Source organism: Dromaius novaehollandiae, chromosome 10 (genome assembly GCF_036370855.1).
Source record: "Dromaius novaehollandiae isolate bDroNov1 chromosome 10, bDroNov1.hap1, whole genome shotgun sequence".
NCBI lineage: Eukaryota > Metazoa > Chordata > Aves > Casuariiformes > Dromaiidae > Dromaius > Dromaius novaehollandiae.
In genome coordinates this window covers 12601324-12613573 of record NC_088107.1, presented here as the reverse complement: position 1 = coordinate 12613573, position 12250 = coordinate 12601324, and the positions used below count along the sequence as shown (strand labels likewise).

The 12250-nt window shown below is 37.1% G+C and overlaps 1 protein-coding gene across 3 annotated transcripts in view; it reads right to left on the bottom strand.

Moving 5' to 3' along the window:
* COPS2 (COP9 signalosome subunit 2) overlaps positions 1-12250 on the bottom strand; it is a 24010-nt gene extending 11760 nt beyond the window's left edge. Inside the window, exons 1-4 of one of the 3 annotated variants that reach the window (XM_064517332.1) lie at positions 12028-12250; positions 7139-7428; positions 1238-1351; positions 72-149 (exon numbers count right to left, since the gene is read on the bottom strand). In XM_064517332.1, the coding sequence (XP_064373402.1) occupies positions 72-149; positions 1238-1351; positions 7139-7165 (219 nt within the window). In that variant the 5' untranslated portion in view covers positions 7166-7428; positions 12028-12250. The remainder of the gene's footprint in view (positions 1-71; positions 150-1237; positions 1352-7138; positions 7429-12027) is intronic. The other 2 variants (XM_026097045.2, XM_026097046.2) reach the window with 2 other exon arrangements.

Genomic DNA, 12250 nt, shown 5'->3' with positions numbered 1-12250 from the left:
AATAATTTAAGAACTAGGAGTGAAATCCATATTTATGCCATTTACTCTCAAGTGATAGCTGGAACTCTTACCAATTTAAAGTTTATTTTAATCATCTGTTTCAGAGCTTTGAATCCCCATTCTCCTTTTTCACCTTCAAGCTCTAAAACCTGAAATAGAAGAATTTTTTACAAATAATGTTTACAAAAGCTTTTTTCAATTTGTAAATCAGTTTGTACCCCTTTTAAAACATACACGTCCCGTACATGCCTTTTTCCCTGCTTTCTTCCTTACAATAATGTTCTACTCTACGCTGTTCTCCAATTCTACTCTTCCATGATATCATTGAAAAAGTTAGGGGTATGCATCTTATTAGTTTTCACACCTAGCTTGATGGAGGGAGGGTGATTATAGATTGATAAAGATATTTACAGATTTTTTTTAATTATCTAACATCAAACACTAAACTCTAATGCCACTCCATGAACACAAACACACAAAAAGTTGTAATAAAAAAAGACCTAAATTATTTTAAAAAATTACACTTCTATATTACTATCATTTCTTCTCATATCAGAAGGACTTTGAGGCTGCAATGTTTAATGTAACATACTTCAGAGAATGTTTAGTAAGCAAAAATTTTAGAAAGATTTAAAGTCATGTATACATATTTTTACATACAATAAATAAGCCAAAAGATGCAAAAATCTACTTTTTCCTTAAAAAGCAACAGCTAACATATTGCTTTCTGGTGGCAGTGTGCAAACATAAAACATTTAAAATAGACGTGAAGGAAAGAAACTCTCTCTAGATGTGTCACTTAGTATTTATGCATATAAAGCTTTGTAATCAGATTGTGAACCAAATATAATGCATTATGTAAGACACTGGGGAAAAAGCCATTTAATTTTAAAAAAGGAATAGATTTGGTTTCTATAGTTGACGCATGAAAACATTCTTAGGATTCTTTAATTAACTTAGTAAGTTTTGAAGATTAAAAACTTCAGTTTTGCTATAAAATAGGACCACTCTGTGGTCCTGCTTATGCTTCCTAAGTGTGGTCCTGAAAAGGCAGTCAGTCAGGAATCTAAGTAGCCCAGTGATAAACTTAGCATATTAATAAATTAAACTATAAACATTACTCTTAAAGTTCTAGAAAATAACTCAAAAGGCAAGCAAATATTTTTAATGTGGATTAAATACAACTGCAGCGGTAGAGAATCAATAAAAAAAAAAAAAGAATGTAAAGACTGAAAACCTTCTGAAAACTGCTTAGTGCCGCTTTGGGATCATCTTCCTTCAAAGCTTTAGAATTGTAGTATTGATTTTCCAGATCCACATTTGGTTCAGAATTACTGTCCTCAGAATATTCCTACATTTTAAGGGAAAAAAAGAAAAAAAACAAATAAATAACAGAGGAAAAAAAGAAAGGTTCAGAACACCTCTAATATTTTGCTGAAAATGGAGAGAATGTAGTAAGACATATTGCTCAAACTGACACACAATGCAGGTATATTAATATAAAATCTTTAGTTTCAAAGCATGTAACATATGGACTCAAACAAGGATTTCTCTCTCTCTCTCTCTCTCTCTCTCTCTCATTATCAGGATGATCTCACTGGCTACGAACATGTGCCTGTGAACAGATTTCTTGCTGGACTAATGAACTCTGGTTATAATGCTCTCATAGCTCCACTGACTTTGTTTTTATGGTAAGTACGGACTGCATTATTAAAATTTAGCCAATTTTGATGTTTAAGGACAGATGCCTAACAGCATATGTCATTTTTGTATGGGGGAGAAAACATGCTGGCCACTAGTCTTCTAAAAGGTTATTATATTATATGACCTTTACTATCCACAAAAAGGACCCTGAGTGAGTTGCCATACAAGTAATGGTTCAGCAGTGGAGGGTATAAAAAGTTTCCATGAATCTCTAATCTCCCTTTCTATACCATATGGATTCATACTTGTCTATGGAAATAATAATAATAAAAAAGAATAATGATGATAACACCAGCTGCTTCTTTGCTGAGAAGAAGGAAATGATTGGGATAATGCTAAAGTTACTGCCAAAGGGAGGAGGGTGGAGTGTGGGCACAAAATAATTTAATCAAATAATTACCCGTCATGTACACTAGCACCAAACAAATTGTAGAATTTACTTCTACCAATTATTACATTAATTTTTTTTAAAGTACCCTGGGGCTTCTTCTGATGAAAATAAACTAGGCATTTGATCTTCTTTTGCTGTAGGACAATAGTGCAGTGCCTGAATTACAAAACACTAACAAAGTCAAAACCCAAATAATAAACAAATTTATTTGAAGTTTACAAGAATCATACAAATATTTCACATGCCTGTATTTTTAAGCCAGCTTCTCTCAACAACGTGCTAAACTATTAGCAGATGAACGGTGTAACAGATTTTGTTTAAACCTCAAAGTTAGCGCCATCAGAGTAGCTTTCCCTTATAACAGCATGAACAGAACAGAGTTAGGTGCCCTTCTTTAAGCTGACATTTCCTCTTTTACTGTACTTCCTCCTCTTCACTATAACCATTCATTCTTTTGCTCATTCATATGTTGCTAATGTTAATGGAGTCCTTCAAAACCAAGGGAAGGAAAGAAAAAAAAAAGATGAGGCATAAGAAGTTTTAAAATTAGCTCTCTCTTCCTTACAGTGCAAGTGAATCTTTCAAAGTTTAACTTTTCTGAAGTTTTAAATAGGAAAAATTAATTACGGCAACTTAAAACTGACTCAAATTATCCTTGAGACATTTATCTTTCAACTTTCAGAGCATGCTGCCAGTATATAACACCTCTGTTTCAATTTGTCACATGTAGATGATTGCTCCAGTATGCCTTTATTTATACTTACTAAAAGGATATGATTTAGTAAGAAATCAATGGACTTAGAAGCCTAGTGGATTCCACAACTGTTTTCTGAATTCCCAAAGAACTATAGAACCTAATACTGAAAACTTAAAAACAAACAGGAAGCAAATACCTTATCATGTTATTTCACTGGTAAGACTTTCATCTTGGCCGGCTTCTATTTGTAAATTCTCTACCCCATTGATTCACCAGAGATAAAGCAACTACAAGAATATACACAAGATGCCAACAGCTGTAGCATGGCAGGCACCTCATGAAGATATCCACTGAGAAAGCTTAAACAACACAGCATTTAAGATACCTGTAATCAGCTGATGCTTTGTTTACACTAGACCTGAACAATGGGGGAATTTTTTTTGGCTGAAGTATCTATTTGTAAAAGATAAAAGGATGGCAAACTAAATTAATTCCTTTTAGGGAGCAATGTGCTCTATTAGCCTAAAATGAAAAAACATCTAAGTTTTCATCTCAGCTGTAGCAATGATTCTGGATGTGGATTTATGCAGGATGCCTTTTTTCAGCTCATTTTTCCTCAAGGCTACTTAAATATCCCATAAAGCTATTTTCATAATAATATTCATATATAACAAGGAATAAATGTTAAGTCTAGATCTAGAGTAATTTTTCCTAACAGAATTAGTTTGAAATGCAGCAAAGGAAGTGCTTTATGCTGCTATAGCTATATTTTACCTTAATTTGATGCCTGCTTGCCTCACAGCAATTTTATGATGTTACTGACTCAAAGCTCTCAAGGAGATGGGGCTTCCCTATTTCAGGAATTCTACTTTTCTTCATAGCATACAGACCTAAACGCAGCTAATGGAGACCCCTGAGTTGAATCCCTTGCAATTTAAGAGAGAGAATTTACGTTGGAATTCATGTTCAAAGCAATGCTTGCTCCAGAACATGGTTTACTCCCTTCTGAAATAGCTTATTAGCAGGATACATCCATTTATGAAGGCTACCCTAAGGACAATATGGCATAATGAGTTAATATATATGCCTAGACGGGTGAGGTTTTATGTATTTTGGAGGGGTTTGGTTTCATGAGTAGTAAGCTGCTGAACAAATCACCATTGCAACTTCAGTTTGGGGCACCTATAATGCTATTCAGGCACCCCATATATATTTTTTAAATTTGCCATAATACTTTTATTATATTGGGTGGGGAGGAAATTGAGGGGGAGATTTTTCTTCTTCATCCAAAAATATTTAATTGAATGAAAAACTGTTACATTTATAAGTTAATTGGATATATGAGAACATGAATTAACCTTACGGTACCCTTTCAGAGAGCTCAGATGTAACACATGTTATAGATCTCAGCACTAAACATTAAGTAAGATTGGAAAGATCAGACCCATATATATAAAGCATAAGACCACTTTATGTCTTGTAGGTAATATAAGACCAAGCAATAAAATATCTTTATTGTAGTCAAATCCAACATCCAATGAGATTAATAAGCCATATCATTATTATTATCAAACTTAGAAATACTATTTACAGACCAGGATCTCACACTGTTAGGTGCTTTTCAAACAACGTCTCTGCCTCAAGGAGTTTTACAATGAAGATATTACAATGGATTGTTTTTAAAAACACCACATAAGTACGCAAACTACTTTAAGGGGCTTACTTTAAAAGATGTATTTAGATTTAATGGCTGTAAAGAAAACTTTAAAACCATGAACTAAGTATGATGCAGTGAATCTGTAAACAATCTAAAAATAACAGATCAGTCATTTAGATGCTTCATCTCAATTTAAATATCAACATTAATTATGCAAAGTGCTGATCACTTCAGGAGGACCAGCACTCTACTCAGTCTTTTTTTGATGCATATGATGAATGGAAAGAACATAAGAATATTCAGCTTTTGCTAAAAGCAAAAGGAAAGAAGATGGAAACGAAGAGTGTGAAGCTGTCTCCCCAAATTTCAAGTTAAGAAAAAGATGCATTCCCTTTCCAGTATTGAAAATAGCAAAGGTCTTTTAATACCAAATTCAGATACCAAACACCTAAACTTTCCTCACTCCAATTTTCCATCCCCCCGCCTCCTGTCTGAAAAACTTCCACAACTCAACAGCTTTTATGCAGACAATTTGTTTCATGAAACAATGCAGTACCAAAATAAAAGCGGACAAAAATTCTGTGTTGATTAAGTTGAGAATATCAGGTTTACAAAAAGCATTTCAGCATAACTCTAAACATCTCTACTATACAGTTTGGACCTAATCTTCTGCATAGTGAAGAACACTCATAATGAAAACTTCAAGATATAAAAGTATCTGTGTGCTATATTTTAGCCTGAGCTGATGTAAAAAGTTACAGCCCTAAGAAATTTTTTGATGAAGATTTTGATGGCTTTATTTAAATGGACATCAACGCTATCAGTACAAACTAAAACAGAACAGAAGTCTCAGTATACAGAGCTCATCTTTGAAACCCATATAGTTCTCCCAAACAAGTGGCTTTTTGATTGTTACTCATGAAGTCATAAAGGCCAGGTACAACCTGAAAAGAAAGAACTTTTTTAAAAAAAGTCAAAACATTACTTAAGTATTGCTCTATTGAACATCCGAATTCTAAATTTAGTCAGTTATAAACAATTCAGTTCTATCACGTCGCTTTCTGGGGTAACAAAAATACCATACAACCTCAATTCAAATGGAAATAAAACCTCTGATGTAGCTCACTCTGACTGGGATGTAATTCTTTCAAACAATTTTAATAAAAGCTAAACTAGTACCATAGATTCAATGTAATTTATCGATCTTTATTAAATCACATACCGAGTTTTCATGAAATTCACTTTGTGTAGTAAACAGCTTTAAAACATTAAGCTTCAGCTTCTACCATGAGCACACACAGAAGATAATTCATCTCACCCAGCTTTAATCATGAAATTTAGGGCATGGATCCACTTACAATTTCTCCAGCAGCAAAGGCAGTTTAAGAGCACCCAGTCCTCCCTCACCCTCTTTTCCCCCCTGTTCATTGCTGGTCCTGGCATCCCCTCCTTTAGCTGCAGTGATTGAACAGCTTATGCTGTGTGGGCCCTGGCAATGACTGCTCCTGGCGTGGTTGAGAGACCAGACCAGCAGTTACACAGACACAGTCCATAGGCTTGTGAGATATGGCAGCAAAGCAGGTGACCAGGGAGGGTGAGAAAACCAGCTGCAGTATCAGAAAACCGTAACAGGAGCCTTAGTCAATGGGGTCGCTCAATGTGTAAGCGCTCATGTGCTTAAAGCCTGGCACCGCTCCTCACAGACAACGTAGTGTATATGAACTTGGACAGTGTAACACTATCACTGACATTTAACAGTAAATTTGTGGCATTCTAGCAGAAAAGTGACACTCTAACCTGATAAACACATACAAAACTGAAGAAATCAATATTTTGTAAAAACTACAGTTGACTAGTTACTAGTTCTCATGTCTCCTCTCTTGTCTGAAGCCTTTCTCTAATCTCTTCATCAAATGTATAGCGATATAGTTCAGATGAACTTCTGCTTTTCTGTATAATACAGAACAGAATATAACAATAGTTCAGCTACCTGCATAGGAACCAAACTCCTATTCTGTAAACCTTTTTTCAATAAAAACTGAAAGTAGCTAAATAGAAGATAGCCCAGTGGTTGAAATCTGATCTTGAAAGTTATCTCAAACCACTTCAATTGTTTCTGTGTTCAGTTGTTCCTGAGAATAAGTCTGGTAAAACTTTGCTTTTACTCAGCTAACTGTGCTTCATAACTATGGCATTTAGGAGGTCAGCTAACTCCAGGATTTTGAGCAAGGACCTGGTATTTTGCAAGAGCACCAGTGATATGGGCTTTTTAATACAAAAATGCTCACGCAAGGCCAAGTGAAAAACCCCTGAATATAACTGCTCAATATATTAGTCTATTAGCTTGCCAGCTAAATTTCTTGAGCATTTAATCTACAATGAACACGCACTATTTCCACATGGCTCATATGCGTTGGCACCAAGAGTGACCAACCAATCACCATTCTAGTGCTAAGTACAACTTTCTTTGCCTCTGCTCTTCTTGGACCACTGGGCCCCTAGGCACCAGGACAAAAAGCACTGAAAAGTTTCTGTGTGCTTCTGCCACTGGTATCCAGGCACATGAATATAAAGAAAGCAACTGGACTGGAATGCAAAAAAGTAAGGAGAAAAAGAACTGAGACAGTCTGAGAGGGTAAAATCAAGAGTGTGATTTGTGTAAGAAGTCTGCAACTACTCAACCACGCACTAGGAATCCTGGTTTTCTTCTCCACATTCCAGGTCTCTGTGCTCTTCTGCTCTTACTCACTAACTCTGCGAGTCATCTCCTTCTAGTGCCTGCTGGCTCTCACAGGGGCTTGTAACAGTCAGTTACTGACACCAGGAATAAGCAGGCTGTGAAGCAGCTTCAGGAGTCTAGTTCTGCCAGTGATTTGCAATGGGGTCAGTACATTTCCATGGAAAGACAGTGATTTCCCTTTGTTTTGTTTTATTTTTTTAAAGCAGAAGTTGAAAGATGTACAGAAATAAGATAGGAGGCTGCAGAAAGAAAAAACTGGAATTATGACATGTAAATAACGTCCAACAGAAGTACCTTTTCTTCCCACTCTTCCCACCTCTATCATACAGTTCTCCTGTAATGCTGGGCAAATCACATAACTTTGTTTCCTCCTTTTCTAAGAATGAAGTTTAGGGTAACTGGGATTCAATTTACTCCTGTTTAACACTCAATTACATACCAAATCCAGGCAAGTTTTGTTCTGAATAAAGGGCTAAATACTCTGGGGGGAAAAAAATCAGATCTTATACCAAACCTGTCAATTGTCAGATGGAAAGAATTTACAGACTAATCACAAATCATTCTCATACTTATTGCCTCAATACTTGCTTTCGAGATACTAGGGTAATGAGCAAAATAAGCCCCAAAATATACTAGTTCTGTGTTTACAGGTGAGTCTGAAGAGAATTTCTAAAGTATCAGGACAATGAACCTAGATAAAATATTAAGCAGGAATTAGTTCAGAGAACAGTCTATCCCATGTCCTCTGTGAAGCACATTTTTGTTCAATTAAAGAAAAATCATATCCAATGCAATTAAACATAACAAAGAAACACAAGAGGGTAAACTGATCTGCTTGATTTAGTATTTCTCAAGTTCTGAATGCTTATTTTTGCAGCCTCATCAGTCTCATGCATGCAATATATACATATTTTTAAATGATGGCAATACTGAGATGTAAAGATTGTGAAGAGGTGACAATGTCTCCACAAAATTTCAATCACGTCTATTAAAAATGCATGCCAGTATAAAGTAGGAAAATTTCACTGACTACTGATGAGATTACTCATCAGGTTTAGTAGCATACAGGAATTCCTTCTGAAATAAAGTATATTTCTTATGGTTGGAAAGAAAGAATGAACCAATTCATATTTACTAAGCTGTCTTTCTGATAGCCTGAAACAAAATGTTTGACTGCATACTTCCAAATACTGACACAGCCTGAAAAGGGAAACTCCTAGTAATTTGAAAGCACTTTCTCCATATTTGAACAATGTCCTTGATCCTGATGGACTTGTGGCCATCTCACTGGGGTGAAAACAGCTGGCCGTTCTTAGGATTTGTACACAGCTCTCCTACTAAAGTTGCTGAATTAATGCACCTACGTAACATAAATATTTGTTGCAGTATAGTCAAACTGCTCAGCAAACAGATTTGGCTATCCTTCCTCCAGATTAATTTTTAAATTGAATTTCAGAGTACAGTAAGATATCTCATTAAGAACACTGCAGACAATTTTTTATAAATTAAAAAAAATAAACCCTAAAACCAAGAAGATATGTTACAACAACTGTCAATGTGCTGTCATTGTGCCTGGAAGAAGCACCTCCTGGAGAAGGGCTGAGTTTAGTCTCAAAGTCAATTCTAAACATAGCTTTTTGTCTGAGACTACAAATAAAGATGGTAGTTGTGATGGTCCTTCCCTCTTCCCCCCTCTACACTCCCAAGCTGAAACTAATAAAAAAAAACTGCACTGAAATCATATGACACATCTAACAGCACCAACCCAGAAATTAAAACTGTTTTTCATAATGACTAGTAAACATTATTCTGTTTATGGAAGCATAAAGTGGAATAAACCATGTTATAATCAAAGCCGTCACTGCACATTATTAGCAAATTCTGAATTTAGGTCCATCCACCCATAAATATAAATGAAATTCATTGCTGATATCAAGACCTCCAATAGATAAAGCTGACTCCTATATGAGTAGCTGAGGTCATTTACATGCAAATCCTTTGACTCCTAACCCAATGAAAAACTAAGTAGAAACAGTAAATTATGATCTGATGACTACCTGTTTTACAGTTGTTTAACACAGTGTAATCACTCTGATTATACAAAAAAAAAAAAACAAAAAAAACAAAAAAAACCCAAAAAAACAGGACAATGAAGCTGAGAAAGAGAAGGGACTTCAGACTTTCAGTTCACATTTCAGTTCAAGTGCGAAACATTTGTATATGTAAAGAAACATAACTGACTGGTTGGTTCTACATAATGAGCAGGTGAAGAGCACATTTAAAGAGGAACAGACATAACCCCTTCTAATAAAACCTAATGAAATGAAAACTTTTTAGGAGTCTTGTTTTTACGACTATTTTTATGTTACTAATTACCCTGGGACATCTCAATCGAGGCTCACTATGCTATACTTCTCTGACAAAACAAGGCATCTGTTTCTTCTTTCACTGACTGTTTCTGTAATTTCTATCTCCTACTCCTTCCAAAATACTCATTCACCAACACTGAGGTGTGCTCTTTTGCTTCTAATTCTGTATTTGTCTGAACTCAGTCTTTTGTTTCAAACATTTTGAATGTAGCCTTTAAACTCAATTTGGAAAACATGAATCCTGTTATAGTCTCCTCTTAATTTAGTTAGATTTATATCAACATAAAAAGAAGAAATCAGGCCTTGACTTAAGAGAAGGTTTAACTATCTTCCAAAACAGTTTTGCAGAATGCTGTGATCACAGTCCCAAGCACATTTAAAAACAACATCTAGTCATGATTTTGTCAGTTCAAGAATAACAAAACTAGTTTAGCTGGAATATCCTTATTCTTAAATTCTTCTTTTTTTTTTCATCTAGGATAAATCCAAATTAGATCGAAAAGTCTGTTTTATTTAAAGATATAGCCTAAGCATTCCTTGATGTTTCACATAGGAATTACATACTGAAAACAAGAAATTAACATGTTCCTAATTATTATGAGCACTATTTTTATATTTCAGAAAGGTCTGAGCTAGCAGTAATTAATGATGATGAAAATGTTCCATGAAAAGTAACTACTGTCAGCAGCTGAAATTTGCCATAAGCAAGAAATTTCAGTTTTTTACTATGATAAAGAAAGTACTTAACACAGAAAGAAGAACAAGCGTAAGACTAGCAGTTCATACTTGGTGAAAATGACATAACCCTTGTAAGCTTGGAGCTGCACTGACTTATACCAGTTTATATGTAGACAGTTGAATTTAAATACTGAAAGATGTCATTCCAATGATTTCGCTAAACTTCTGATTCTCATCTTGTAAACATTCTGCTGTGTTTTGTATTCATTTGATCGTATCACATGGAAAAATAAACACAGTATTTTAAATTGGGATATAGATTTTAGCATTAATAGAAACAAATGGAAATTTATATTGGAACTAATGGGATAAACAAAATATTTTTATATTATATTATATTAAGCTTAACAGATTTCATTCAGGAAATTTGTTTCTAAAAGATTGTGAATTCATTCATGGAGGTAAGTGGAAGGCTAATGGTACTTGGAATACTGACACACATTGCTCATAAGGCTAAGATGACCACATATGTCAGACAAGCACTCTTGTATCACTTTAAAGAGTCAAAACCAAAACCAGACACTTTTACTATGTATCCAATGTATCCAGCCATACTGAGCAGCTCATAATAAAAACTGCCCAGAAACTATTTCCAGTTTGGCAAGCCTTTTAAGTTAATTCTTCAGTAGTAATGATTATCAAATCATTCATTACAAAGGAGTTCTTCCAGAAAGAAAGTGTTTGGGGTTCGTTTAGTGAAACTGAAGTATTAGAAACACAGGTTTGGTTGAAATAAATGAAACACAGAATACCAAGCCTCAACCACACAACGCTCTTCTAAAAAGTCTCAGTTCTAAAAGCCTACACAAAACTCAGAAAAGCAAAAAAGAATAATAAAATCTCAAGCCACCATATAAGGTAATGGTAACACAATTATAACTAATTAGACAGCACAGCAAACACCTTTTGGTTCAAGTATGACAGCTATTTAGTTTACTAACCTTCCCCTAAGATGTTTTTATTTGTCGTAAGAAATTTGCTCTTAATGATTTTAAAGAGATGCATTGCATCAAAACAATCATAGTCCCAATTTTTCCTGGATAAATTGGTCTGTTGCTAATTGCAAACAGCATTTTTTTAACTGTCAAAGCTTTGAACAGAAGCTTACGACAAAATATAATCAGATATAACACACAAAAAACAAAGTCTGCAATTAAAAAAACCAAATCCCTGTAAGACTAGGTACCAGGAAAGTTAAGGATAAGTACACCCTTGGCGCGTCGCATCAGAAACTGACTGTTTGGCTGTTTTTCCTCACTCCCCTTTCTCTTCCCCCCACTTTATCTCAGTTTGACGCTGGGACATGACTGACATCTACCCCTACAACCTCCTCGCGGCCGGGGAGGGGGAGGAGGGCAGCCAACTTCGCCACCTCACTTGGTGCCAGCCACTCGGGCCGCATCCAGGAGGAGCCCGGCGGCGGCCCGGGGCCGTCCCCTCGGCCCGACCCCTGCGGGCAGCGACCGGCGGCCCAGGCTCGCCGCGCCCGGGGCCTAGCTAGCTGCCCGCGGCTGAAGTTGGCCTGTTTCCGCGGGGCAGCGGGGGCAGGAGCGGTGGCGGGGCCTGCTCCGAGAGGTGCCCCGCACCCCCGGGCGCCCGGGCCAGGGAAACTCATCCTGTCAGCGCTCCCGCGCGGGGCAGCGCCCGAGGGGCCGCGCCGGCGGCAGCCCCGGCGGCGGCGGCCACCCGCCGGCCCGCGCGGCCCCCGCGCCGCGCCGCCGCCAGCCCTACCAGGTCGTAGTCCTCCTCATCATCGCACATGAAATCATCCTCCATGTCAGACATCTTGGCCGGCGGACGGGCGGGGGGAGGGGAGGCGGCCGGGAGCGGGGGGAGGCGCCGCGGCCGGCCTCTTCTCCCACAACCCCGCGCGGCGCCTGCCCAATGTGGCTCGGCTCGGCTCAGCCCGCAACCGCCGCGCCGCCCGCGTCGCGTCCCTTCCCTTCCCTTCCGC